This window comes from Gavia stellata, chromosome 20 (assembly GCF_030936135.1).
Source record: "Gavia stellata isolate bGavSte3 chromosome 20, bGavSte3.hap2, whole genome shotgun sequence".
NCBI lineage: Eukaryota > Metazoa > Chordata > Aves > Gaviiformes > Gaviidae > Gavia > Gavia stellata.
This window is the reverse complement of record NC_082613.1, coordinates 514,749-542,547: the sequence shown is the minus strand read 5'-3', so window position 1 is coordinate 542,547 and position 27,799 is coordinate 514,749. Positions and strand designations below refer to the sequence as shown.

The 27,799-nt window shown below is 59.1% G+C and overlaps 3 protein-coding genes across 3 annotated transcripts; 2 read left to right on the top strand and 1 right to left on the bottom strand.

The window, feature by feature from the left end:
• Window positions 1-4: 4 nt before the first annotated feature.
• Window positions 5-3,577, bottom strand: PLTP (phospholipid transfer protein). The gene is made up of 15 exons (XM_059827265.1): window positions 3,469-3,577; window positions 3,159-3,258; window positions 2,950-3,078; window positions 2,632-2,787; window positions 2,375-2,438; window positions 2,178-2,241; window positions 1,986-2,077; window positions 1,670-1,846; window positions 1,428-1,487; window positions 1,166-1,327; window positions 879-946; window positions 754-796; window positions 488-551; window positions 322-398; window positions 5-207 (listed from the first exon to the last, which is right to left on the bottom strand). Exons 1-15 carry the CDS (start codon window positions 3,575-3,577, stop codon window positions 67-69), a joined length of 1,506 nt encoding a protein of 501 aa, XP_059683248.1. The 3' UTR covers window positions 5-66.
• Window positions 3,578-7,663: 4,086 nt separating this feature from the next.
• On the top strand, window positions 7,664-20,168 carry PCIF1 (phosphorylated CTD interacting factor 1). Its single transcript, XM_059827121.1, has 16 exons — window positions 7,664-7,682; window positions 10,562-10,700; window positions 10,874-10,998; window positions 11,461-11,598; window positions 12,020-12,150; window positions 12,388-12,542; window positions 12,778-12,925; window positions 13,134-13,217; window positions 14,091-14,190; window positions 14,400-14,562; window positions 15,805-15,977; window positions 16,477-16,563; window positions 17,062-17,246; window positions 17,757-17,850; window positions 18,074-18,249; window positions 19,085-20,168. The coding sequence occupies exons 2-16, from the start codon at window positions 10,577-10,579 to the stop codon at window positions 19,332-19,334; spliced, it is 2,133 nt and encodes a 710-aa protein (XP_059683104.1). The 5' UTR covers window positions 7,664-7,682; window positions 10,562-10,576; the 3' UTR covers window positions 19,335-20,168.
• A 3,849-nt stretch (window positions 20,169-24,017) lies between these two features.
• On the top strand, window positions 24,018-24,743 carry LOC132318789 (E3 ubiquitin-protein ligase RNF182-like). Its single transcript, XM_059827383.1, has one exon. The coding sequence runs from the start codon at window positions 24,018-24,020 to the stop codon at window positions 24,741-24,743; it is 726 nt and encodes a 241-aa protein (XP_059683366.1).
• Window positions 24,744-27,799: the final 3,056 nt, after the last annotated feature.

The window sequence follows — 27,799 nt, the reverse complement described above, 5'->3', positions numbered from 1 at the left end:
ACAGTCTACGGGTCCAGCCCGGGATCTGCCCTCAGTCCAGGGTGAAGGAGTGAGCGGGGAGAAGAGCTAGAGCTGGCGGGGGTCCACGCTGGGCTCTGCAGGCCTTGAGCTGGGGTAGGTGGGGACGGTAGGGGCTGGGCGGTATTTCTCAATCACTTCCCGCAGCCCCTTGGAGAAGTGGAGATCAGCTCCCACGGTGAGGAATCCCTGCGAAGGGGAAGAGGATTAGCGCAAGGCTGGGTGTGACAGTACCCTGCCCCAGCAGGACATGGTCCCCGCGCCTGCTGCGGGGGCCTGGGCTGTCCCCATCCTGCCGCATACCGCATGGTTGGTGACCACCTCCTTGGTAAAGTCCATGCCTTCCGGCAGTGGGATCTGCACCCCCTTTTTAGTCCTCTCTGCAGGGAGAGAGAGAGATGCAGTGAAGCCGAGTCCCACCGTGCCCCTGCCCCAAGCCTGGCTGTGTGTGGGCAGTGGTGGTGCCTACCGTTAATGATGGGCATGATCGTCAGCTGCAGCAAGGTCTTCAGTGGGGCCTGCAGTGAGAACAGCTGGGGAGAGAGGAGTGTGGGTGAGCCTGCGAGCAGCAGCAGCAGCAGACCTGCCTGCCTGGGCAGGGCATGCCTGCACTTAACACTGGGTGGGCTAGAAGGAGTGTCCTGCGATGCACAGCCCCTCCCTGAGTTGCCCCATGCTGTGTCTGGGGGCTGGCAATGGAGGCCGGACCCCCCGGGCTGGCACAGGTCCGCTCACCGCTAGTGACTCCAGCGCGGACTGCTTGGAGTAGATGCGAAACCTGCAGGGGAGAAAGCAGCCGTGAGCGGGGTGTGGAGAGGACCTTCCCCGCAACCTCTGCAGGACCCCAGCACGGGCCGTACCGTCGCAGGTCCAGCTGCATGCGCAGTGCCTTCCCTTGCAGAAACACCTTGGCACTCAGCTTTGTTTCCTAGGGAGAGAGAAGGCTGAATCGCAGCCCTGCTGTGCCCATTGCAAGCTGGCAGCTGGCCGGGCTGGCTGCTCCTCTTGCTCCACAGGCCCAGCTGTCCTGCTTTGGGACACCAGAGCCTTCCCATGTCGGGGGGGAAATGCTCTTCCCCTGTGCGCTGGGGTGGCTGCACAGGGAGCCCTGGCCATGCGCATCCCTCCCAGCCAGCCCCCCACTCACCATGGCCATGCTGGAGAGCTGGACGGCAGGGCGGCCTGGGAGCACCAGCGAGATGTTGAGGAAGGCGGAGACGGAGACAGAGGTGCCCGAGGGTTTGATGATGCAGCGGGGGGGAGCTGACACCTGCAGCACCAGCCGCAGGGGAGCGTCCACCGTGGGGCTCTGGGGAGGGCAAGTGAGCCGGAGGCACAGAGCTGGGCAGGGCTGTGCTCTGCCCCAGGGGTCCCCTGTGCCTCCCACCCTGGCCGGGTGTTCCTCTCACCAGCATGAAGATGGTCCCGAAGAAGGTGGCTCTCAGCAAAACCTCCAGGTCCTTGGGCACCTGCAGGGAGGACAAACCACTGGAGGGTAAACGAGGAGTTGCTGTTGGTCCCAGCAGAGCTGCTCCCTGGATGGCACCTCCTCTGCTCTGCGGGCAGAGCCCAGCCCTCCCTCCTGCCTGGCAGCAGGCCCCTGCCCACAGAGAGCTGCCTGTGCATAGCTGGGTGACCCGGCACTGCTTACCTTCTCTCCCTGGAGCTCTATGGCCAGCACCCCTGCCTGGAAGTATGCGTGCATGGCCGAGTCAAAGAAGTACTCGGAGAAGGCGACGTAGACCATGCGCTCAGTCTCCTTGATCACCGGCTCCACTGCACGGTTCTCCAGTTCCTGGTTCTCTCTTGCACGGGGGAAGAACATGCCCTGGACCAAGAACAAGGAGACGTTTCTGCAGCCGTAGCACAGCCCACCTTGCTTGCTCCGCAGTGCCCAGCATGCAGGCTGGCACAGCCGCTCCCACAGGGACTGTGGGAGGGTCAGCAGGGCAGGATCCAGTGTTCACCTTGAAGTCTAGGTCGAGGGTGTCCGTGGAGACAGCCGGATCCCGCAGGAGGGAGTAGTCGATCCCGATGTGCTCATCCACATAGTTCCTCACTGCCAGGGCAGATGTGCTGTTGTGGCCAAGCCTGTGGGCCGCCCGGCAGCCCGATGCCCTGCTCTGCAGTCTGGTCCCTTCCCCCAGGGCAACACTCACCTGGCACAGTGTCCAGCACGGAGTTCAGCAGCACCAGGCTGGCGTGCTCCAGGGATGGGCAGATCTGAAAAGCAAGGGACTGGGCTAAGAGCGGAATCGCTCCAGGTGTGGATGAGGACCTGGACCTTTCTCCTGCTGCAGGGCAGGGCAAGGCCTGGCTCTCCCGGGCTCCGTTGCCTGTCTCCACTTAGTCATACCTGCTGACTGAGGAGGAAGCGCATCCCTGTGATTATGAAGGTGCTCAGGAACTCGTAGACCTTCCTGCAGGACAGAACAGCAGCTCTGCAGCTGCCTGACTTACCCTGCAGCCCCAGCCCTGCCCCTCCATCCCCGTGTGAGTACATAGCCTGGGCTGGGGAAGTCCCGAGGGTTCAGAAAGGGGGGCTGGGGAGCCAGGCACAGGCGGAACTGGCCCAGCAGAGGGATAGGGCTGCTGCAGTGGGGTTGGGTGTACCTGAGTGTGCCAGAGAAGCCTGCATGCATTCTGGCAATGGAGGCATTGCAGGTGATGTTAGAGATCTTCAGGCGCCCAGCCTCATCCTTGGCCAGCCGCAGCACTGTGTGGATGTGGACGCCATCCGCAGAGGCATTGACGGACCCAATGTCGTAGCTGGAAGCAAGGAGAGCAGTTGAGAGGAGCACACAGCTCCTACCAGCTGCAGGGCAGCAAGGCACCCATTTCACCCAGCAGGCACGGCCAAGTAGCGGCTGTGGCCGGCCCAGCTGTGGGGTAGGCTGGTGCCTGGGGGAGCAGGAGGGGGAGGTAGCTCACAAGAACCAGTAGAGCAGCTGCCTCCGGAAGCGCAGGCTGATGGAGGCATTGTTGATGTTGAAGACGAGGTGCTGCTGAGGCTGGAAGTGCAGGTCGGAAAATGCCAGCTGCAGGTCCATCACCTTGACCCTGCAGAGGAGGGGACAGAGATGGTTGGATGGACAGATGGATGCAGGGAGCTGCGTGCTTGGGGAGCAGGCAGCACTCACTGGCTGATGTTGTAGTGGAACTGCCCCTCCTTCCCGTGCAGGTCCGACACCGTGATGTTCTGCAGCTCCTGCTCCACAAAGCGCAGCCCCTCCTGCTCCACTGCAAAGCAAAGCAGGCCTGGGCTGGCCACAGCCAGACTGTGCCGCCCTCCTGGCAGCATCACCCCCCAGCCAGTCCCCCAGCTCCCCTCCAGCCGCCCTATCTGCAGGCAGTGCAGGCATAACCTTACCCAGGTGCAGACCCCAGGAGCAGCGTCCCAACCTGCCTCTTACCAAGGCCCCAGGAGCAAAGTCCCATCCAGCCCCTTACCCAGATCCAGCCCCTTGGAGGTAATCCGGATCTTGCAGCCGGGTGGGCTGTGTGAGCTCGTGACCAGCCAGGGCAGGAGGAGGAGGAGGCGGCAGCTGCCGGCAGCCATCTCTCACCTGGAGGCAGAGAGCAGGGTCAGCATGGGCTGGCCCAGTGGGGCACATGGGGGACACCCAGCCATCCTGGGAAGGAGGTGGCTGCTGCCCAACCTGCTTGCAGCCCCAGGGCAGGGGATGGCCCCGAGGAACACCCCACGCTCTGCTGCTCCCCCCCAAACCCCCCCAGTTCTGCCCAGGTCCCCGTTGCCTGAATCCCCATGGACAAGCAGCCCATGAGTGGCACAGCCCCCACCCTAGGGTGCTGTGCACACGCCCTCAGCAGGGACCCTGCGAGGCCCACAGGGTCTCATGTCCCCTGGGAATACTCGCTCCAGTTGGCTCCTGCTGGCACCAGCAGTGTGCCACCCTGCCCTGAACGCACCCAGCTCCCAAAACTGCATGGTGAGGCACGAGCCCAGCATGTGCTGCTGCAGCAGGGAATCCCAGCACCCCACAGAGAAGGGAGCCCTCTCCTTTGGGGCTGCCCCACAGCCCTCCCAGCCCTGCGGGGCAGCCCTGGCTGCCCACCCCCGGAGGTGTGTTCCCTGCCCACACACCCCACACACTCCAGGTGCCGGGCTGAGATGGGAGCTGGAGCCTGTCCATCCAGCAGCAACAGGCAGCGCTCCCTGCAAGACTGTGGGAACGGTCCAGGTCTCCCCCCACAGCATTTTCCCCCATTTCTCTGCAAGGGAGAGGACAGGAGACCCTCCTGCCCAGGGCCGCCATCCTTCCCTGAGCCTGTGCAACCTACACAATTGACCTACACAATGTCAGCTCAGTTCGGGTACTTACAGTGAGGCTTGTCCTCGGCTCCCCTGGTGTGGGGAAGCTGAATCACATGAAGGGAGGGAGGGAGAACACCAGTAGCTCCAGGAGTTTCTTTTGAGCTGGCTGAGGTTCCCCTGTGTTTATATATCCCACCAGCTGCCACTCCTTGCAAGCCCACAGCTGGGAGGAGACAGCGGGACGGGGAGGATGCAGGTCTCCCGCACGCTCAGCCCCGGCTGCCTGCCAGCGCAGGCAGAAAGACAGCGGGTTGCTCAGACACCCAGGCTCTGGGTTGAGAGCACAGCCTTCCTCCCCCACCGCAAACACAGCTCCCTGTGTCCCACACATGCAGCCACGCACCACGTCCCTGGGCCTCCCCAGCAGCGCTAAGCCCTGCGCGGGGCACACATGCAAATGGGGCCCGAGGGGTTCGTCATGTTGGGGCAGCAACCCCCTCCCCGCGCCAAGTCTGCATTACGAAGCCTCCACCCATGCCAAGCTCCCTCAGCCGCCCTCAGCCAGCTCCAGCCCTGCCCAGTGGGGTCTGTGCCAGGGACAGAGCCCAACACAGGCCCTGTGGCCCCAGGCTGGGGGTGCCGATGGAGGCTGGTTTGTGCCCATCTGTGATGTCAGCCCCAGGAGGAGAAGATGCCGAGGCTGCCGGATCCTCAGCGCTGCTCTGACAGCCGCTGCCCAGGCCCCTGGCATGAACCGGGCAGCTCAGTGTCTGCAGGATGTGCCTCTGCCTGGATTTGCCCAGCTTGTTGCCGGCAGCCTGGCAGGCACCAGGGCTTGTAGCACCATGAAGGGTGCTGCCAAAATGGCCCCAGCAGCAGCCACGCTGCTGTCCTGCTCCATCCCGCCCCTGCAAGCACCTGTCATGGAGAGGATGGGCAGCTCCTCAGGCCAGGGCTTCCTCCCCAGGCCCCCAAGGGCCCTGCCTGAGTCAGCTGCAGGGGCACAGCCAAAGGGCTGCCCCTGCCCTCACCACCCCTTCAGCCGCTTGAGCCTCCTCACTCCAGGATCAAGGCTTCACGCTGTCCCTCCGCAGAGTCCCCTCTCTCCCCCAGGCCGTGCAACAAGGGGTTGGTCTGAGCCAGCACTTTGCACTCCAGGGGATTATCTGTGCTGCAGGGCAGCAGAGCCGGGCTGTGCTGGGCTCGTGTGCCCAACGCAGGGAGACTTGGGAGACTTAGTGCTTACACAGCACTTATCCCTCCAGAACTGCTTTGCCAGCATTAACTCATTAAACTGACCCCGGTGCTCTCAGAGCAGAGGGCAAGACTTCTGGGAGAGCAAGCAGGTCAGGCTGCTGCCCAGGAAGACGGAGAGCCCCTTGGAAAGCTGGGCAGTGGGGACGCTCCAGAGGCAAAGGGCAGGAAAGGGCCCCACAGCTGCCCCCTGCCCATCTCCACGGGGGCTGTGAGCCAGCGCTGGCCATCGTCTGCCCAGCAAGCCGAGCCGGTGGGCCGGTGGCAGGAGAGGGGCGGCTGAGCCCCTGCGTGCAGAACAGCTGTTCTGCTGGGTGGGTGTGCCCCGGGGCTCCACTCGCAGAGGATGGTGCTGGGCAGGCAGTGCCACAGCCTGCGAGGGGACGATGGAGGTTCCTGCAGCCCCCTCCAGAAACTGGCCCAGCCTGGCAGGAGGCAGGACCCAGTAACTGCCGTGTCCCCCTTCCCCACCCCACATCATCCTCCAGCACACACTGCGCTGAACGCAGACTGCTCCTGTCATGCTGCGAGTACCACACTCTCTGGCGCGGTCTGAGCTTCTGTGCCACAGGTGGCAGAGGTATATCTGTCCCCACGAGAATGCAGCCCCGGGGCTCCGGGAGGACGCAACCAGCGGGCACAGAGGAACCAGCGAGGTGGGCCTGTGGGAGCTCCAGCCACGCCGGGCAGCACGGCTGGGCACGCACCCCAACAGGCCACACGTGAAGGCAGCCATGTTGCAGCTCCTGCAGCAGCAGCTACTGGTCTCAGGGCAAGGGAGCGATCTCAAGGGCCAGTGGAGTAGCATGGTCGCCTGTCTTGATGCCAGCGTCCAGCTGCACCCGCAAAGCGACACACCAGGCGCGGGGCAGGCACTCAGCTGGGCGCACACCCGCACAACCACCCCATCGCACACCGCCACCACCCGACACCGGCCACGGCAGCCGAGGCGAGCGCACCACCGCAGCCTTTCTGAAACCCGACCTTGCGGGCCAAATTAACAACTACACAAGCGGGTGTGTAGGCAGAAACGTGTAAATATGCTCCTGGACACAGGGATTCCCGTCAGCAGGCGCACGGGCACGAACGGCGTTCGGGGCAGCCAGCTGCCAGGGGCCGGCCCGCGGGCTGAGGCGGTGGCAGGGAGCAGCCGCTGGGCCCCGCCGGGCGGCGGAAGCCCCGCTGCGGGCACCCAGCTGGGCCGCTGCCGCCGGCGGCCGCCCGCGCCGGCACATCAATGCGCTGTCGCCGCCCTCGGGCCCGGCCGCCCGCTCCGCCCCGGCGCCGCCGCCCTTCAAAGGCCCTGTGGTGGCGACCGCTTGCGGCCTCTCCCTGCCTGTGACAGGAACCGCCCGCGGCGGGCGGGCAGGGCCGCCCCGCAGCGGCCACAATGACAGGCTGCGCGGCCCGAAATAGCGACGGCGGCGCGGCCGTGCCCACAACGGGGCGGGCCGCCGCCGCGCCACACCAAAGATGGCGCCGGGGCAGGCGGTGCCGCCGCCCGCCCCCCGCGCATGCGCCCGCCCGCCCGCCAAAGCGCGGGCCGGGGGCCGCGCAGGCGCTCTGCCGCCGGGCCGGGGCGCGGGGGGAGCGCGCATGCGCCGGGCCGGGGCCGGGCGGCAGCGCCTGCGCAGTGCCGAGGGCGGGGCGGCCCCGCGCCTGCGCACCGGCGGCCCGCGGTCCCGGCGCAAGATGGTGGCGGTGGGGCGGGCGAGGCGGAGGTGGGGCGGTGGCGGGAGACGCAGCGGTGCCCGGTGCCTACAGCCCCCGACCTCACGCCCAGGTAAGCGGTGCTCCCGCGCGACCGGGGCCTGCCCGGAAGGAGAGGGGGGCGGGTGGTGACGGGCGGGCGGCAGAGGGGAGGCTGCCCAGGCCCGCGGCCGCCATCTTAGAGCGCGGCCGCCGCCGCTGCTGCTCCCGCCCCGGCTGCGCTGGGCGCCGCGCTCCCGCCGCTGCCGCCGCGCCTGCGCGCGTTCCGGTGGCTCCTCCCCCGCGGCGCGCCGTAACGGCCTCCTGTCTCCGCAGCGGCCCCCGCGGGCCAGGCGCGGGACGCCCGGCTATGAGGATGCGGCCCCGGCGCGCCAGCGGCGAGCACGGAGCGACGGCCACGCGTCCCGCCAGGCAGCCCGCCACTGTAAGTACTCGCCTGCCCGGGCGCGGGGCCGCCCGGCCTCTGCCCCGCTTAGACCGTGCCCCCGGACTCCTCCCGTCCAGCCTGCAGAGTTGTCGCCGCCGCCGCCTCCGCTCCGCACTCGCTGGGCACCGGCGCCTGTGGTTGCCCGCCGGTCCCGGCCCGCCGCGCCGAGGAGCTCCGTCCCTTCACCGCCTCCGGGAGGGCAGCCCCGGGACCTGCCTCCGCGCTGCCCAGCAGCATGTTTTCCCTCGGCAGACACGGTGCCTTGGTGCCCAGCGTGCTCGCCACACGTGTGCGTGCCGCCTCGGGAGCTCTGTGTTCTGCTCAGCTCCTGTCCTGCCTAGCTAGGCGCAAGGGCTGGCTCTCAGGAAGGGGAGAAGTACTGATGGAAGGAGGCAGTGGTCTGGCTTCCAGCCTACTGAAGCAGCTGTGGTTCTGGGATGAGGGAGAACCTTGCTGTGTGCCAGGGGGCTGTCGCTGCTCTCCTTTGTCTGCATTTGCTGTTGTCTTGTGTAAAATCCTACCTCGGTGAAATGGAAACAAATAATGATCCTGTTTGCTGTACTTCTTTACTTTGTGTCTTCTTCCACCTTGCTGTGGTCTCTCTGGTTGTGCTGCTGCTCCTAGGTTGTAAGCTCTCTGGGCAGGGACAGCGTTCTACTGTGTCTGTGAAGTACTGTATGCATTGCCATGGTGTATAAAAACAATACCGTAATCACCATAAAATGCTTACTCTGGATCCCTTTCACTGTCTTAAGTCCCAATACTAGTTACATAAAAGCAGAGTTCCTTCTGTCAGGATTCCTGTTAGTTTGCTTTTTTCCTTTTCCCAGACCCAGGTACTTGGATTTAATACTCATCAACACTGATCAAGTGACAAAGCTTCTTGTCTGCTTCCACCATTCTATTTTCTCCACAAACGGGAGAAGGCAAAAACAGTGAACCCTATTTGACAGCTGTTTTGAGTGGTCAGTGGTGAAAAACACTGGCGAGTTGCTGCAGCTGGTGTGTGCTATCCAGTCTAGGAAGATCTTTATACCCAGCACTATCTGTAACTTCTTGAAATACAGCCGTGGCTCACTTTGGGAGGTCTGGTCCCATCAGTACATACCAGTTCATTATAACATGTTGTCTGTGTAATGTGCAGGACACATCAGCAACTGCATGTGCAAATATGTTTTTAGTTTAAGGAGGAGGGGCTGAACACATCCTTCAAAAGTTACTGCATGTGCAGTACTGCCTGATGAGGCATGTGCCTTGCAGCCCTAGGGCCCCTTCGGCTCCAGCGTGCTTCTTTGCACTGACGGCCCTGACGCGAGTCTGAGCTCCTGCCATGTCTCTTCAAGATGGCTGGGCTAACCTTGCCACCTTTCTGGCAGCTAGCTGAAGTGAAGTGACTGTAGAGGGCACGGTGGGGTTGGAGTTCAGGAGGAAGTGTGAGTAAAGAAATATTGCACAACACTCACCTGCTGAGGCAATTAAATGCCCATGATTGCATTGGTACGCTCTGTAGCAGATGCTTTCGCCTGTGGGCTTGGTTACTGTTATCTGCTTGGTTCTGAGCAGAGACCGAAACTCTAGGTTTCTGCAGTGTCCCATGCCTTTCCTTGCTTACCCTTGCTGGAAGAATGGAAACATCTTCCGAGATGCTGGAAGGGTCAAGTGTTCCTCAGCCTTGGCCTGCATCACACTGATCCCACAACCGGTACTATAGACAACTTAGCTAGTGCCTGCTAATTCTTGATTGTTGTCAGCTCCTATCATTCTGCTCTTCTGAAATAGCCAGCACAGTTTTTATGGATAGGAAGGGGAGCAAGGGTGAATAAATCCAAAATAACAGCGTTAAAACCAAAACAGAGTTTTTATTTAAGAGATGATATACAAGGGAGCCTACTGCTGGGGCTGCTATGGTGGTCAGTTCAAAAACACACTTCTGTATACAAGATTGTGCTACTGCAGCCCTAACTTTGGTGTTGTGTAGGGTGTCTCAAAGGCCTGAATAGAGTTAAGTAACTGAGGTAAATGGTAATTATTTAAAATGCCTTGTTTCTCCCTAGTTCATTGCCACTGTATTTAGGGCTGCCAGAGAGGAGCAGTAAGCAGTGCTGTTTCAGAAGCTTCCCCAGGGGGAAGAATGGTGACGAAGAGAGGAAAAGCTTGGCTGTTTCTCTCCAGCTGGCAGCATTAAATTATGATTAAGATGAGCTTTATTGTTTCAACAGACCTTTTTTTGCATAACTGTTGTTATGAAGATGAAAAAGTACCAAAGGCTAAAACAGCGTGGCTGAGGCCTTACAGCTAGTCTGGGCCTGGGACATACTGAGGAAAATAATACAGGAGTTCCTGACTCCTAGCCTGCGGTTCTCTGAACCACAAAAGTTGTTATTAGTGAAGCACTAGTGCTATTTCATATAGCAGAAGTTTTTTAATAAAAGCCTTTTGTTTAAATTATGTGCAGTTATGTGTGTGTAAATGTTGATTTAAACTGTCTCTAGGATAACAGATCAGATACGGCTAGTAGTATTAGCATGGCAGAAGGTGGTATGTGTTCACAGAGGAGTGTATTTTATTTTTTATGCTCTCAGTCCTGATGTATGGGACCAGGCGCTGCGCTCTTAGGAGAGATCTAGCTGAAAAGTGAGTATTTTGAATGCTGGCCTTAAGAACTCCCTCGTTGACACCATTTAAAGCTCAGCATTCTTCATACCTAGTTGTGTCTAGGATAACAGCTATTTTTCAAGACTTAGGTGCTGTTTTGTGTGTACTGGTTCAAACCCTGTTTTATTGTCAGAATGAACTTGCCGTGCTACAGCTGAGTGGGTCAAGTGGATCTGGGATGTTTCCTGCTGTAACGCGGATTTTCTGTGTATTTTTACTAGTGCAGTTGCTGAGAAATGGCCAATGAGAATCACGGAAGCCCTGCGGAGGAAGCATCTCTCATGAGTCACTCACCTGGCACCTCCAACCAAAACCAGCCCAGCTCCCCCAAACCTATGCGACTGGTACAGGATCTGCCAGGTACTGACTCTGCTTTTGGGAAGGCCCAGCATGGAGTTCTGCAGGGGACAGAAGGTTAAGGGAGGTTAGGAATGATGCATATTTCAGAGCGTGCTGTGACAGTAATGGGGACCTGAAGGGCAGGGCTGTTATTCAGGACTGCTCCTCTCCTGACTCTCTCACTGTCTTCTCAGATGAGCTGGTGCAGGCTGGCTGGGAGAAGTGCTGGAGCAAGCGTGAGAATCGCCCTTACTACTTCAATCGCTTCACTAACCAGTCTCTGTGGGAAATGCCTGTTCTGGGACAGCATGATGTCATTGTAAGTAAGCACTCATCTTGCGGGGCTGTGCCAATACTGGGATGTTCCACAGGGGCAGGTGCTGTGGTCTTGTGGACTTCAGATTGCATGTGTGGGAGGGTCTTCTCTACCTTCAGAACTCCTTGCTGAGTCCAGCATCTGGCTTGGTTCTGATGAAACGTTCCTCCTTCAGGTGCACACTCAGGTAGTGCTGTTCCAGGTGGTAGTGCACTGCTCAACACTCAACCTGGGGGAGTTGTGTTGCATTTTTCTCATCTAAGTCTTAAAGCGTATGGACACAGGTCTCGAAGAGATTTTTTTTTTTAGCTTTCTGCAGGTGTGAGTATCGGTGTCCTTATTTCCATCCATGTGGGAGCCTGGGGCAGTGAGATGGGAAATTAAGAGGGCTTATTGCCTTTGTTTAGGACTCTGAAGTGGCAACTGATGAACTAACGTGTGCTGTTGTTGTTTGGACGCTCACAGTCAGACCCTCTGGGATTGAATGCGGCTCCGATGCCACTGGAAGGTGGGATGATAGATACCTCTGTGGAGGGCAAGCAAAGGAAGAGGAGATTCTCTGAGGAGGTTCCACCGAGTGGCAACAGTGTGAAGAAGCCCAAGGTGGGTCTGGTGCTGTGAAACAAACAGGCTTAAGGCTGTTGTTCAAACTGAAACCTAGGGGGTCTGGAGCTTGGATCTGGTTTTTTTGAACTGTGCAAGGTCAGGCCACCCTAGTACAAGTCAAGCTGTGACAGCTGACACTCAGAAAGTACAAAAGTGGAAGCAGATTCGGGTCCTGCCAAGTTGCCATTTTCTCTTACACTCTGAGGTGGAGTATGGGAGTTGGGAGGTAACACATTATGGCTGAGAAACATGGTAGCTTCCATGTCCACGTTAAGTTATGCCAACAGCAGGCAAAATGGGCTGTAGCAATTCAAGGGGGTATCCAGAGTGGTGTACTGGTGCAGGATTGTTAGGTGTACTGGGCTGCTTCCCCTTTTCCTGTCTCTGTGGGGCAGTAATTCATCTTTTACACGCCCAGGCGGACGTCCCAGGGAACCCAGCTGCTCAGCCAGTCCCCAGCTCTCCCAGTATTCCAGGAACCTCTGTTTTGAAGGCATGGTGTGTTTCACCTGAAGATAAACAGCAGGCAGCTCTTTTACGACCAACTGAGTGAGTTGTCTCCATTTGTCTTCTGTTCTTTTCTCGGTGGTAGATTAGAGACACCTGGTTTTCCAGACATCTTTGAAGAAGAACCTGAGGGACGTAACACCTCCCTGTATCTTTGCAAGGAATCTTGATAGTTCAATTTCCTGGCTGGTGAAACAGCCCAAGGAAGCATCTTTAGAAGTAATATTTGATAATTAGCCAATGATCTGGCCATCCTGATGACATTTGCTTCTGCCATAGAGTATATTGGGACCTGGATATTCAGACAAATGCAGTGATTAAGCAAAGAACACCATCTGAAGTGCTTTCTCCACACCCTGAGGTGGAGCTACTTCGATCCCAGCTCATTCTCAAGCTGCGGCAACATTATCGTGAGCTCTGCCAGCAGCGGGAAGGTAAGTTTCTGTTGGGGTCCCCTTGTTTGTCTTCTTAATCCTGCAGTACTGTGGCGTTCTTTCTTCTGGTTTATGTCTGTCTTGTCCTTGTGATCTCTTTTTGTGATTGTTGTACTCTCTGTGATGTTGTTGGTTGGTGAACTCATTAGGCAGAACTCCAATGTGATGATCCTTACCAGAGCTTCTGGACACCTCTTTATCATATTGATTAGACTCTTTTTCTGTGCTTCTCCAGGGATTGATCCCCCAAGGGAGTCCTTTAATCGCTGGATGTTGGAGAGGAAGGTAGTTGATAAAGGGACAGATCCTCTTTTACCGAGTGACTGCGAGCCAGTAGTGTCTCCTTCCATGTTCAGAGAGATCATGAATGACATTCCCATCAGGTACTGTTCAAAGACAGGGCACCTTGCTGGGATGTTTTTGTATTGGTCTGGTCCAGTGATTTAGCTGGTGTGGTTCTGTGCTTTTGTGTTTTACTTTTGCTGATTAAGTGTTGGGGTGCTGGTGATGTAAAGCTTGGGAGCTGGACCTGGCCTCCATGCCTTCGTGGCAGCTGTGGAACTGATGCATGTGAATATATACTTACCTCAGGTTATCCAGAATCAAGTTCCGTGAGGAAGCCAAGAGACTGCTCTTCAAGTATGCCGAGGCTGCGAAACGGCTGATTGAATCCAGGTGGGAGTTCCTCTTACAGTACTGTCATGTTCAGAAAAGAGAAAAAGGTTATAGGGACTTTTAGAAGGGGCTGCTGCATCCCACCTTATTCAGTGCTGGTCGTCGTCTTGCTGAGGAAAAGCAAGATTAGGAACGTACAGAAAAAAAGCAATCGTGCTGGAGGCATCTTTTGATAGTAATGTTACAGTAAAATCTAATGTTGGGAAGCTGAATGTATGCAGAGACAAGTGAGAATCTGTGAAATACTGTACATGGAATGCCTTCTGTCATTTATCCCTGAGGAAAAAACAAGAATGTTTGGGCACTCACTGCTATTAAAGAGCAACAAGCTTAGAGTGGTATTTTATTACGCCATGTATGATTTTTCTGACAACAAGCTTAGAGTGGTATTTTATTACGCCACGTATGATTTTTCTGACAACAAGCTTAGAGTGGTATTTTATTACGCCATGTGTGATTTTTCTGACAAGTTCTGCCATAGGACAGAATTGAGGAAGATAGCCTTGGGGGAAAATAAAAAGCTTGTTAACAGGATAGTTTTCTCAGAGTCACAAGCTCCTAGCAGTGGCTGCATTTGCAAATGAGAGGCAAGATCAAAATGGGCTATTTCCATGATAGATAAATGCTTTATCTGCCTCTCCTGTTGCAGAGAGGACAGCAGACAGCTACACTGTGTTTTGGAGAGAGCATGGCAGTCCCTAGTCATACAAATGTCTGCAAGCACTTTCCGGAGGCCTGGAGGGGAGTGACAGGGTAGGGCCCCGAGGAAGTGTCAGCAGCTGTGTTCCCCCGCTGACAGAAGGCGTTTGTGGGTGGGATGGAATATATTGCCGTGCAGCTGTGGGTTAAATTTTGCGTCTCTGTTTTGTGCAGGAGTGCTTCACCAGACAGCAGGAAGGTGGTGAAGTGGAACGTGGAGGACACCTTCAGCTGGCTACGACGGGACCATTCTGCCTCTAAGGAGGACTACATGGTCAGTATCCCTCTGCTCGTGCAGCTGAGCACAGGGAGCCTGGGCAAGGATGGTGGGCATGTTTGGGGCCAGATAAAGATCCTCCTGGAGAAGGCTGCGATTGCTTTCCTTTGCTTTGTGAAATGGGAGTGACAGCAGCATGGAGACTCTGCGTACCTCTGGGGAGCCCAGTGAGTTGTGTAAGGGACTCTGGTTCTTTGGTTCTGCAGGACCGCCTGGAGCACTTACGCAAACAATGTGGGCCCCATGTGTCTGCTGCAGCAAAGGACTCCGTTGAAGGCATCTGCAGTAAGATTTACTACATATCCCTTGAATACGTCAAGCGGATCCGGGAGAAGCATCTTGCCATCCTCAAAGAGAACAATATATCTGGTATGCAGTCAGTTCCGAAAAGTTATAAGGCTACAGCACTGCAACATAAAGGCAATGCACTCTGGCCTGTCCCCATTCAAATAGCATTATCTGTTGGGAGGGCTGCTCTGAGTCCATGGGGTTGAATTTAATAGTCAGAAATAGCCAGTCCAGCGTAGATCTTAGCTGACAGGGTCATACAATGCCTGTGCAGTGGCAAGGTGTCTTCCATCAGGTACTGTTACTGGCTGTAATATCAAATATGCTAAATTTATGATTTGTCAGGATTAAGTAGCTTGTTAGGAGCTGCGCTGAACAGGGCATTAGTTCATTTCCCTGGACCATGCTTTTTCGCTCTGCTTCTTCATGAATTCCTGGGGACAACTGACACTCCCCTTCCTAATGCTGAGCGCTCTCTCCTCTATATTTTCCTCTGCCACGTTTCTTGAGTTCTGAGCACCTTCTGCACTCCTCTGCCTCCCAGCACGTCACTGTGCACCCTTCTTCCTTTCCCAGCAGAGGATTCATGTTCCTTGATCTTTTCTCTGTTCTTTCTTCCTAGTTTATGTCTGTACTTCTGCCTCTTGTCATGTTTTCCTTCTTCCATGGTCCCTGCTTCTTTCATCACCACTGTTCTGTAGTCCTTCTCCTTTCTGGGTCCTAGCTCTCCTCAGACTCCCTTCGGATCCCAGTGTCTGCCTTTTGCTGCTTGTTTTAGCTGCTTGTTTTCCCACCTGATTGAATCGGGATTCCTTCTGACTGATCTTTCCCATGAGCTCTTTCTTTTCCTGCTGAAGCCGAGGCTAAGCTGCTGTCTGCGATGGGTAACCACAAGGTGGCAGGAAGATTCCTTTGCCTCCTGCACTTGACAGCCTGGGAATATTTACTGCGCTTTGGATGAGTTTGGGGCAAACTGAAATAACAGTAATGACAAGGAAAGTGTTTTACTACTCATCTGGACCATGCCTCACGATGCTGGAATGGGTGTGCACAGTCTACAGGTCTGCCGTGTTAGAGATGGAAAAGTACTGTGAAATGGCTTCTCTCTATGCTCTGGCAGCGGGTGTTGGAACTAATTTGGGGAATCAGCTCTGAACCTAGGTTGCTGCCTACAAGATCTATGAAGGACCACCACGGTGTTTTTGGGCTGGCCAGTCTGCTCTTCAGCCCTTTTCCTATTGCTGCCTGTTTTGAGGTGGAAGGAAGGTCTGTCCCAGACGTCCTTGGGTTCTAACGAGCTGCCTTTCTCTTTATTCTCCATAGCTGAGATAGAAGCTCCTGAACTCCAGGACAGGCTCGTATACTGTTACCCAGTGAGACTGGCCATCCCCTCCCCACCACTCCCCAGTGTGGAAATGCACATGGAAAACAATGTGGCATGTGTACGGTACAAGGGGGAGATGGTGAAAGTGAGCCGCAACTACTTCAGCAAGCTGGTAAGGGCTGACTGCCAGTCCTGCGTGACTTGTCACAAACTGCTCTTTGGTGAGAGGTTTCATTTCTCCTTGTCCTCCAAGAGGAGGGACTGTGCAGAGGGGTGGAGCGCTGACCTGACGGAGGCTGTCAGACACTGCCCTAATAGTAGCAGAAATGAGGACAGCTACTTTCACCTTAGTCAGGGTCAGGCTTCTGCTGGGAATACTTACAAGGTGTTGCGTGTATGCTTGGGATATGTACTGTGCTGCAAGAATGGTCATACTCGCAGCAAGGCAGCCCTTGCTGAGAGACGCTTGCTGATGTGGTACGTTCATTCATGCTAGTAAAGAGCTTGTGGTTCACTCACACGGTAAAAGCAGATGTGCTGACAAGCCTCCATGCAGAGCCCCACCTGCTCCTCTTGTTCATCAGTGTCCCTCTCCCTGTCATGGTATGTTTGTGTACTGTCTTAGCTTTGTTGATTCTGCTTGTGTGTAATGTCTGGGCTTTCTCTTCCAGTGGCTTCTCTATCGGTACAGTTGCATTGACGACTCTGGCTTTGAAAAGTTTCTGCCCAGGGTTTGGTGCCTTCTCCGTCGGTATCAGGTACTGTCTCATCACAGTTGTTGCACATCAGAAAGCCTTAGTGGGGAACTGAACTTGTCTTTGCTCTGGAGGAGGTCCACAGCTCTAAGAGCTTGATGCGAAATAGGGCTTAAACTGGGTCCATTGTCTGCTCCCATTGTTTTGAGATAGGACTGCAGTCTGGGGAGCAATTGTGATCTTGACAGGAGACCTCAGGGGTGGTAAAGATAAATTTTTATGAAAGAAACCTTCAGTAGTTCTTGACTCTGAGGGCCAGCTGAAGGTTCATGGGGGATATATGTGAAAATTGACAGTTTGTGGGGGTTGAGTTGGATGAAATATCTAAAGAGCATTCTTGGGTACATGCAGGGGACCTACACGAATTTGAGAAAGGACGAGGGGGCCCTGCATACCTAGAGGAGTGGGTGCATGGACGTGTGGCCCTGGGTCCGTGGTCAGTGAAGGGAGCAGCAGGAACAGCGAGTGCAGGCATGGCTCACCAGGGTTTGCTCTCCTCAGATGATGTTCGGTGTGGGTCTGTACGAAGGAACTGGTCTGCAGGGGGCACTTCCTGTGCACGTCTTCGAAGCCCTCCATAAGCTCTTTGGAGTGAGTTTTGAATGCTTTGCCTCGCCCCTGAATTGCTATTTTAAACAGTACTGTTCGGCCTTCTTGGATACAGACGGGTATTTTGGATCCAGGGGGTGAGTCTTACGTTCCGGTGCCCTTGCTGTGTTTCTTTGTGGGTGCGTGCATGTGCGATGACTCAAGACAGGCTGACGTGTCTGTGCGTTCAGGGCGGTAGCTGGTTGTGTGATGTCTGCTCAGAAGGATGTGTACTTCAGGCCTGCCTAAAGGCAGTGAGTGGACACAGACTGGCTGTGAAACCATCAGGAGTGTGCCGTTCGTCTAGTTAGGGCTCTGGTCCCTGAAATAACGCAGTTTGTAGGTCTGCCAGCGCTTGCCCTTGTTCTGAAGAATGGGAGACTTGGGCCCTCGAGCAGTCAGCTTGAATCAGCAGCCACCTTCAGTGACTGCAGGTGGAGTGTGTGCCCAGTGACCAGTCCTGCTGTTAGAAGTGACAGGCCCTGTGCTGCTGGGAGTTCAGGCTTTCTGAGAGTATGACTGCCTTTTCTGAGGAAACGGATGCTTTTTAAGGTGTGAAAATTAGAATTTTAGCCTCTCTGATACGGATCTTTGCCTTTTTCCTCCAGCCCGTGCCTGGATTTCTTCCCTATAAGTGGCTCTTTTGAGGCAAATCCTCCGTTCTGTGAGGAGCTGATGGATGCCATGGTCTCTCACTTTGAGGTATGTTCGCTCACCTGTGGAGTTGTCTTGAGTGGAGCTGTGCAGTCAGTCCTCTTCTCCCCACTGCTCCTGCACCCTCACAGCAGGGCTGTAATGCAGAATGCAAAGGACGGTGACTGCTGCAGCACCGCTCTAGAAGCAGGAATGTTTCCTTTCAGTAGAACTCATTAGACATGTCATTGCTCAGCCACCGCTGAGATTGTTCGTTTTCTTGTTGAACTAGAAACTGCTGGAGAACTCCAGTGAGCCTCTCTCCTTTATCGTCTTCATCCCCGAGTGGCGGGACCCTCCTACACCAGCCCTGACCCGCATGGAGCAGAGCAAGTTCAAGCGGCACCAGCTCATCCTTCCAGCCTTTGATCACGAATACCGCAGCGGGTCTCAGCACGTCTGCAAAAAGTAGGCCTTTTTTCTCAGGTCCTTCTGGGAATGCGTTTCTGAAGCCGTATGACAGAAATACCCTATCCCAGGTTGAAATCAGTGGGAAGCAGGGAGCAGGCAAGGAAAAACGCAGTGCATAATCACGCCGGATTTTTAAGATAGGCATACAGAGCATTGTGAATTTCACATTCGTTTAACGACTACTGAGGTATTTCACTAACAAAAAGCTTGTGAGTGGTGTATTCCTTGGGTACGCATCCAGTCTGAAGAGGTTGTACATGTGGTGCTGTGATGATCATCTGTGCTCCTCTGCCAGCCCTCTGGTCTGGTGAGCCAGCTGAGCAGCGTTTCCTGGGCTGCCAAATGCCGCAGCAATTCGGTGTCCCTCGGGGGGAAGCAGAGGCAAGGGGCAGGTAGGACCTTGGTCCTCAGCAGAGCAAGCCGGCCGTTGGTCTGCTGTTTAAGCAGCAAGTTGAAGCTAAGCAACAAGTGCTTAAACACTAAGTACTCTGTACCTGGTTACGACTGAAGCCTTACCGTGATGAGTCTCCTGCAGGTACAGCGATGTCCCGGTGCACATGCTGGTAGAGAGCTACGTGGGTGTGCAGCATCAGTGCTGCTCCTCTGAAAGTTTGCGAGCCTCCACCTTTACAAAGAAATGCCCAACACTGCATTCTGCCTGCTTTTTTCCTCAGAATAATGAGAGAAAAGGACAGAGATGAATACGTGTCCTAAACATGACATGCAGGAAGAGGAATGGCAGGTGCTAGGAGGTGGATCTGGGTGGCAGTTGTGCGACTTCTGGGCGGGTGGGCCAGGGGACGTGCTGAGTGCCTGTTGCCTTCCCTTGCAGAGAGGAGATGTACTACAAGGCCGTGCACAACACAGCCGTCCTCTTCCTGCAGAACAGTGCGGGCTTTGCCAAGTGGGAGCCCACGCCGGAGCGGCTGCAGGAGCTTGTTGCAGCCTACAAGCATTCAGGCCGGACCCTCAGCTCCTCATCCTCCTCCTCCTCGTCATCCTCCTCCTCCTCCTCCACAGCAGACAAAGAGCGGGAGCTGGGCCGAGAGCAAAGCAGCAGTCGGGAGACTAACCCTAATTAAGGTGCAGAGGTGCGAGGCAGCAGGGGAGGTGCCGGCGTCCCCAAGGAGGCTTGCCGGGGCAGTGGAGAGACTGCTGGCTTCATAGCACCGGCCCAGGGGACTCTTGCGCAGCAGCTCCACGGCACCTGCTTTCCTCTGCGAACTGCACACCGCCCCCGCCCAGGAGCGCTGGGGAGCACCCGGCTGCCGGCCGGGAGAGGGGGCTCAGCTGCAGCCCTCGCCGGAGGGCAAGGGAACCCAGCGTGGCACGGGAGGAGGAGCAGGCAGCCCCTCCGACGCCGGAGCGCCGAGGGAGGGGGCAGCCAGAGCTGGGTCGCACGCACGGGCGGAAGGACGGCGGGACAGATGGAGGGACGGATGGCAAGCGCGAGTGCTCGGCACCTAGCGCCGTGGCTGGAGGGGTCCCGGCAGCTGGCCGCAGCCCGGCGCCAACAGGAGAAGGGCGGGCAGAGCCCGGGGGCTCCTGCGGCCGGACTGGCACCAGCACAGCTCCATGTCCATAGTGTAAATAGTTCTGTCCGTGGCGCCCGTGCTCCTCGCAGGGCTGCTCCCATCGCATCCGTGTTTCTTTCCCACATGTGTGAGTCCCGTGTTCGCTGACGCTGTGTACCGTAAAGGGGAGGAGCGGAGGAGAGGAGTTTCTTTGGTGTGTAAAGACGTCTTTGCAGCTGTTTTGTAGTCGTTGTGGTTTTTATGCGGAGCCTCCGGGCTTTATTTAACCTCCTTGGGTTTTGTTTTGTAAGGATTAATTTAACACCGCTAACCATTTTATTACTTTTATCAAGAAGAGCAAAGTCTATTTTTGATTTCTGTTTCCTAGTTCTTAGGAACATTAAAAACCAGCATACAGCTCTGCCCCGTGTCCTTGCCTTTCCTTCTCTGTGGTCACCCCCTGCCCTCGCCTCTGTCTCACTCTGGCTGAAAGGTAGAAGAATGTTGGGGGGTTTTTTTCAGAACAATCTGGCATCTGACCCATTCCATGCTGCAGTGCCCTCACAGTGAATTTGTTTTCCTAACAACAACGTGAACCCTCTACAGCAACTTGACCACCACCCTCTTGGTTCATTGTCTGCTGCTATTGTGAAGAGTTTGGCTTTCTTTTCCCTGTAATGGCCCTCCAAGAAGTGCAGGCAGCTGTAATCGCCCTCAGCCTCTTCAGGGCAGAGCTGCCCAGCTTCTCAGCCTCTCCTCACGAGGTCTCTGCTCCGGGGCTCTCGGCGCTGTGGTAGCCCTTCGCGCCCCCATCGGGGAGGCCCAGGCTGAGCCGTGTTGCAGGCGCAGCCTCATCGGTGTGGAGCAGCGACTGGTGCGGTGCTGAGACAGCTCGGCTGGGCTTTCCTGTGGGCAGTCCCTAACACTGGCCTGGGGGGGGAATGTCCACGGTGAGTGGGGAGATTTCCTGGATGGAGCAGCCTGGGGGTTGATGCACCACGCTCCCGAAGTGCAGACCTTCCCTGGCTGGACTGCTCTTGCTTCAGCTTCCAGCCATCGATCTCATCCAGTCCCTGGCTGTTGGATTGAAGAATCGTTTACTACTACCACTTTCTTGCGGCCTAATGAGGTGAGGGCGGCTCTGGGGGTTAAAAGGAGTGGTAGTTCTCTGACCCAGCTTTTCGGGGGTTTGGGGATTTCCCGGCTTTACCTCTAGAGCCCCCGCTGCCTCTGGATGGGCTGCAGGCACTGTGGAAGCCTGTCCTCCCAACTGGGTTTTGCTCTTCCAAAGGAAAATGGCTCTGGCGTGGGTTAGCACTGCTTGGAAGTCTGTAATCCTGCAGCCTTGTGGGGCTGCATTTCTCAGCACAGATCAAACAGGTCGCAAGGTTTATTAGTTAAAAGCCAGGAGATGAGGAAGTGCCATGAATCCTGGGTCCGTGTTGTGCACATGGCGCTTAGCAGCCAGCAGCACCGGTGCTGTGGCAGTGCCGTTGCTGCTCTGCGGTGGGCAGGAACAGCCCAGCCCCACGTGCTGCCTGCTCAGCCTGCTCCCAGTATCTCTGCAGCTCTCCAGGGATGCTTTCAACAACAGAAGGGAGGAGATCATTGACCTCCTTTAATGACACTTGGGACAGTTGGGAACTCCGGCAGTGAAAGCAGCCGTTTGTAAAGCCTTTTTTTCCTTTTATTCATTATTTTGAGCCAAGACAGGCTGCTTCCGAAGTGCAGGTGACCAGAGACGTGCACACTGGTGCTAGGAAGGGTCAGCAAACCTACTCCTTGGTCAGTCCTCACCGAGTCCTTTGTTTTGCTTGCTCGGGTGATGGCCCATTACCTTGTTACATATTTAATTGCAGAGAGCTGAGCCCCAGCTGCGGAGGTTGGTGGGCTCTGGCTCTGGAGGAGCGCAGGGACGAAGCGACAGCTGGAGGAGGGTCCAGTCAGGGTGGAGGGGCTGGGGGTGCATGGCCGGGACAAGGAGCAGGTTCTGCTTGCAAGGACTGAGCCGCCCGACCCTCGAGGCAGCAAGGCTGGCTGCCACGGGGCAACCCCATCAGCCCAATGCCCAGACAGGACGTGACACTTCCCACCGAAACAGTCGGTGGTGGCCATCCTGCAGTGCTCGGGGCTGCTCGCTGCCCAGCGGAGCCGTACCAAGGGTGAAGCCGAGGGCAGGTGACCGAGGGCAGGCCAGCAAGGGCTGTGCGACGGGCTGTGGTGGTGCGGGCAGCCCGGCGATGCAGCTGGGAACGGTGAAGGGTATGAGCAGGACTGGGGGGACAAGGTCAGCGGTCACACTGGGAGCTGGACGTTGCCTGGTCACCTGGACTAAATCCTTTCAGACTGCCAAACCTTGACAGTTTGAACTAAAGGGCCCCCCGCTAACGCTGCCCTGGGCAGCTCCAGCCCAAGTGGCTGCTCTGGCACGGGCCAGAGCTGCAGCCCAGCACTGCGCTCGTCAGGGTGTGGACAGTAATTACCTGGGCAGTTCGCAGAGCTGAGTGAACCGGGTAGAGCCCTGCGTGGAGGAAAAAAAAGTGTAATTTTCCTCTTAAATTACCTAGACATCCTGTCCTGTGCCCTGAGGGGGCTGAGAGCAGCAAGGTGTGACCCTGTCACTGACGAGGGGCTGGAAACCCCTGGCAGCGCCTGGGCTCAGGTGTGTCCCTGGGTCAGCTGTCGCTGCGTAGGGTCCCCACTGACACCCCCACAAGTGCTGCTGCCGGTGGTGGGTGGTTGCTGCTGCTCTCCTGGCCGGCAGCGCAGCAGGAGGGAGGTTTGTCCTGCCTGTGCTGGGTAGGAATCAGTGCTGCCAACCTCGCTGTCAGCCCTGGGCAGCGGCGGTGGGTCTCTCACGGCTGCTGCCCCTCGGGGCTGCTGGAAACACCCCTGCAGGGCCTGCAGCCGGGGCGGGGGGGATTTGGGACGGGCTGGGGAGACCCAGCCATGGAGAGGGCTGTGTCAAGGGCTTGGCGTGCCCAGCCTGGCCCTGGCAAATGCCGGAGCCCCCAGGAGCCCCCAGCCCTGGCTCCCTAGGTCGCAGGAGTGGGGCAAGGTGGCGGGGCACGCGCTGGCGGCACCGAGCGTTTCTCTGCACCGCGGGACTCCCCGTCCTGCGGGCGACACGCTGGGCCCCGGGACGGGCGTGCAGAGCCCTCCCCGCCGGACACCTCGTGCCTGAAGCCGCTTCTCTCCCTGGAGTCGAGCGGGAGCCGCCCGTTCCCGGGCCCGGGAAGGGCAGAGGGTCTGCCCGTGCTGCGGAAGCCCTCGGGACCCCGTTCTGCAGCCGCCTGCAGCCCCCCCCCCCCCCCCGGCCAGGGAAGGAGCGTTCTCGGGGCTGCCCGGGAGCGAAGGGGCTGCGGGGCTGCAGGGAGCCGCACCGACCACCCGCACCCACCCGCGCCCAGGGCGCAGCGGGGGCCCGGGGCTGTGCCCTGGGCGCGGGGGGGGCCTGATCCCGCCCGAGCGGGGCCCCGCACGCCACCGGCCCCGGCCGGCCGAGCATCCGCCTCCCGCGCCGCGTTGCCAGGCCAACGCCGCGGAGGATGCTGGCGGCCCCCGCGCCGGGGCTGCCTCCGCAGCGTGGCGGGCAGCGCGCCCCACGCCTCTCCATGGGGCGCACGCCGCCGCCGGCACCCTGCCCGGCACCCTGCCTGCCTCCGCGGACAGGCCGGCAGCCGGGGCCGCGGGGCCGGGAACCGACCCACGGCCGCGTCCCACCCAGGAGCCCCGGCGCGGACCGCAGGTACGGGGGGGCGCGGGCTGGGAGCCTGCCCGCCCCGCTGCCCGGGGCTGTGGGCGGGGGGCTGCAGGGCAGGGGGGTCCCCGCAGCCAGCGGAGCCCGGTGTCCCGAGCCGGCCCTGCCCCGGGGCCCCGCGGACCTGCGCGCATGGGGAGGGAGAAGCTGCACCCGGGGCCGGGCCCCCCCCCTGCAGCCGGCCCCGGCCCCTGGGAAAGCTCTCTCCCTCCCACCCAGACACGGAGGCCAGGACGGGGGTGAGTCCCGGCGCTGGCGGCACCAGCCGGTGGTTGGAGCCAGGCTGTGCCGGCCCTGGGAGGGGGGCTGCTGCCGGCGCCCCGCTTCCCCGGCCCCGCTCTGCCATGGAGCCCCAAGGGCTGGCCAGGACCCTGCCCATGGGATGCAGCAGGGCCCAGGAACCTGCCCCCCGAGCTCTCTCTCACAGTGGCTTCCCTCTCCCCCCGCCGCCCCACCCAGCCTGGACAGCCCCCAGCCAGCCTTCTGGAAGCATGGCCCAGCAGGACGGCGAGCGGGGGCCTCAGCCGCCAGCGCTCGTGGCCCCCGAGCTGGAGTGCAAGATCTGCTACAGCCGCTACGATGCCCGTGCCCGCAGACCCAAGCTGCTCCGTTGTGGCCACCGCCTCTGTGCCAAGTGCCTGCACAAGATGGTGGCGCTGGGGGACACGTCGCCCCGGCAGCTCCGCTGCCCCTTCTGCCGCCGGCACAGCCCGGTGCCCGGTGGGGATGTGCAGCAGCTGCAGGACGACGGTGAGGCACTGGCACTGCTGACAGGCCGTGACCGGGCCAAGAAGCGGGGTCCTTCCCGGTCCCCTGAGGTCCTCCTCTGCCCCAGCGTGCTGGAGCCTGCTCCCGGCCCGGACTGCCTGGTGGTCACCATCCTGGAGGTGCCAGAGGACGTGGCCCCACCGGAGGGCCTGGGAGGGCTGGAGGTGGTGCGGCTGTACCGCCCTGCCAGCCTGGGCACGCTGCCCTGCCACGGCCCCGGGCAGAAGTGCCGCTCCTGGGGGTGGCGAGCCGTTCCCCGCTTCATCCTGGGTGTCCTCTGCCTCCTCTACTTCAGCTCCCTGCCCTTCGGCATCTACCTCCTGCTCATCGAGCACCACAGCCTGGGCATCGTCCTGGTCAGCCTCGTGCCCTCCACCCTCCTCCTCTGCATTGTCTACAGCCTCTGCCAGTGTCTGTGCCGGGAGGTCTTCGGGTTCCCTCACTCCTGACCCTGCGCGGCTGAGCCCTGTGCCCACGCCAGAGAGGCTTTGGGCACCTTGGAGCATTGTCCCTTGGGGTATGGGTGTTCCCTGACCCACAGCGTGGCAGTGTGCCTGGACCACAGGGAGATGCTCAGCGCCTGTTGCCTCCCTTGCAGAACAGTGCAGGCTTTGCCAAGTGGGAGCTCACACCCGAGCGGCTGCAGGAGCTCATTGCAGCCTATAAGCATTCAGGCCAGACCATCAGTTCCTCGTCCTCCTCCTCTACAGCGGACAAAGAGCAGGAACTGGGCCAAAAGCAAAGCAGCAGCCGGGACACTAACCCCAACTAAGGAAACGCGAGTGCTCGGCGCCCAGCGCCGTGGCTGGAGGGGTCCCGGCAGCTGGCCGCAGCCCGGCGCCAACAGGAGAAGGGCGGGCAGAGCCCGGGGGCTCCTGCGGCCGGACTGGCACCAGCACAGCTCCATGTCCATAGTGTAAATAGTTCTGTCCGTGGCGCCCGTGCTCCTCGCAGGGCTGCTCCCATCGCATCCGTGTTTCTTTCCCACATGTGTGAGTCCCGTGTTCACTGACGCTGTGTACCGTAAAGGGGAGGAGCGGAGGAGAGGAGTTTCTTTGGTGTGTAAAGACGTCTTTGCAGCTGTTTTGTAGTCGTTGTGGTTTTTATGCGGAGCCTCCGGGCTTTATTTAACCTCCTTGGGTTTTGTTTTGTAAGGATTAATTTAACACCGCTAACCATTTTATTACTTTTATCAAGAAGAGCAAAGTCTATTTTTGATTTCTGTTTCCTAGTTCTTAGGAACATTAAAAACCAGCATACAGCTCTATCCCATGTCTGTGCCTTCCTGGGGCTCCTGCTCCCCTCTCCCCTCCCCAGCCAGCACCCCTGGCCCCGCTTGTCACCCTAGAGCTGTGTGGAGCTGCCTGCCAGCGCCCAGCCCTGGGGGAGGGATGGTGGGGAGCCTGGCGAGTCTGACGGGTACTGCTGCTCCCCCCCCCAACACGCCCTTTGTGTGCGGTGCCTCCTGCATGTCCCTGTCCCTGCGTGTCCCTCCCTGTGCTGCCCCATGGCGCAGATGGTGGTGACGGCCACCCCAGCCCTGCGCCCCAAGCGTGAGCCCACCCCATGGGTGACCCCGAAACGTCCGGGGATGGGAAAGGGGAGGAGGCATCAGGAAGGCACCGAATCACCTGGAAATGCTGCATCTCTCTTCCTCTGCTGAACGGCGGGAGCCCCCTCGGGGAGCCCAGCCAGCAATGGGGCCAGCGAATCCCCGTCAGCTTGGCCGGATGCGCAGGAGAGTCCCGATTCAGGCAGCGCGGGGATGTCATCAGGCAGAGGGGGACTGGGCAAGGGGCAGCCGGAGGGGGTCAGGGCAGGATCTGCCCTGCTCTCCAGGGGCAGTGAAACTGTTTGCAGCAGCACTGGCAGTGGAGATGCCTGCATCCCTGCGGGCATCCATGCATCCCCGTTGGCATCCCCACTACAGATAGGCAACACAAGGAGGCCCAAGACAGAGTCACATTTATTAGTGCTCCATGTCCCTCCCTGCCCACACCTCCCGCTCTCCTTGGCCGGGCAGCTGCTGGGTCCTGTGGCCTTCTGTCCTGCCCTGCCCAGCCATGGGGCCGTCCCCTCCCCACAGCCGCAGCCCTGGCCCCAACCTGACCCTCGGGGACAGGGCACGACCACCCCAGCCCTAGCCCTGCTCCAGCACCGCCGGCATCCCCGGGGGGCACCCGCTTTCGCCAGGAGGAGATGCCAGCATCGCCGCCACACTCCAGATCTTGGGTTTCTGGGGCTGCTTCCCCTGCCCAGGACCTGGCCCCCCCTCGGGGCTGCCCCCGCACCCATCCTGCACGGGGCTGGAGCTGGGGCCAGGGCCAGGGGAGGCACCTGGTGGGGCCCTCTCGCCCTCGCTGTCCTCACTGTCCGAGGCACCGTGCGGTGCCCAGCCTGCCTTGTTCTCCTTCTTGAGGCGCCGGCGGGCGTTGGCGAACCACGTGGAGACCTGGGTGAGGCTCATCCGGCTGACCACGGCCAGCATCACCTTCTCCCCCTTGCTGGGGTAGGGGTTCCTGGGGTGCTGCGCCAGCCAGGCCTTCAGCGCCCCAGTGCTCTCCCGCGCCGATGCTGCCTTCCCCCGCCCCGGCTCTGCAGGCAGCCCCAGCGGCACCTCATAGGCTGGTGAGACCTGGAGGGTCTGGAGGGGGCAGAGGGGTGTCAGTGCAGGATGGGGTGGGGGACACCCGCACCCGGAGAGGGTCTGGGGGACGTGGGGTCTCAGCCCTTTGCTGATGGTCCTGCCCATCCTCACCCCCCTCCCGTGCCTGGCACTGCGCACCCCAAAGTGCCGGGGTGCAGGAGGGTGCAGGGGGATGCCAGGGGAGGGGGGATATGTGCAGGGGCCCTGGGACAGCAGCTCCCCAACCCCCACCCCAACCACCCCAACCAGCCCTGTCCCGGTCCTGAGAGGGGTCCCATATCCCAGCCCCCCGGGAGCTGCTGTGCGGCACTTACCGAGGGTGCCAGGAGGCTTAGGGGGGGTGGCAGCAGGCTGTAGCTGGCCAGCACGGGGCAGGGGCAGGGCAGTAGGGCTTGGGGGGGTCCCCGCAGGGCTCCCCATGACCCCCCCAAGCCCCCCAGCTCTCGGCCTGGGCTCCCCTCGCCCCGAGGAGCTGCCATGCTGCAGGGAGAGCAGCCAGGGAGCTGCTCCCGGGTGTTTTATAGCTGCCGGGGTCCGCGATGACTGACAGCTGATTAGGGGGTATTAGCACCCACGAGAGCGGCAGCAGGGATCTGGGGCAGCCGATACCTCCCCCTCCTCAGCTCTTGTCGGGCAGGGACTGGCAGGGAGCATCCTCCCCGCCTGCCCACCACCAGGCAGGACATGTCCAGGACCCACGCCAGGACCCCGGCCCCCCCTGGCCCCCCAACCCTGCATGGCCCCAGCACAGCCTGCACAGCCCCCAGGGATGGGGTGCAGAGGCACTGGGGCCTGGTGCATGGGGCCCACGTGAGCCCCACGGACACCCGTGGCCATGGGTGCGCAGCGCACACGGGG

What these genes read in the sequence shown, in the direction of transcription:
- PLTP (XM_059827265.1), bottom strand. Translation starts at nt 3,577, where the DNA reads ATGGCTGCCGGCAGCTGCCGCCTCCTCCTCCTCCTGCCCTGGCTGGTC. An exon ending in CTCCAAGGGGCTGGATCTGG is followed by an intron (nt 3,259 to 3,468) that starts GTAAGGGGCTGG and finishes TTTGCTTTGCAG; the next exon opens with TGGAGCAGGAGGGGCTGCGC. An exon ending in CGTGCTGGACACTGTGCCAG is followed by an intron (nt 2,078 to 2,177) that starts GTGAGTGTTGCC and finishes CTGCCCTGGCAG; the next exon opens with TGAGGAACTATGTGGATGAG.
- PCIF1 (XM_059827121.1), top strand. Translation starts at nt 10,577, where the DNA reads ATGGCCAATGAGAATCACGGAAGCCCTGCGGAGGAAGCATCTCTCATG. An exon ending in ACTGGTACAGGATCTGCCAG is followed by an intron (nt 10,701 to 10,873) that starts GTACTGACTCTG and finishes CTGTCTTCTCAG; the next exon opens with ATGAGCTGGTGCAGGCTGGC. An exon ending in TCTCAGCACGTCTGCAAAAA is followed by an intron (nt 18,250 to 19,084) that starts GTAGGCCTTTTT and finishes CTTCCCTTGCAG; the next exon opens with AGAGGAGATGTACTACAAGG.
- LOC132318789 (XM_059827383.1), top strand. Translation starts at nt 24,018, where the DNA reads ATGGCCCAGCAGGACGGCGAGCGGGGGCCTCAGCCGCCAGCGCTCGTG.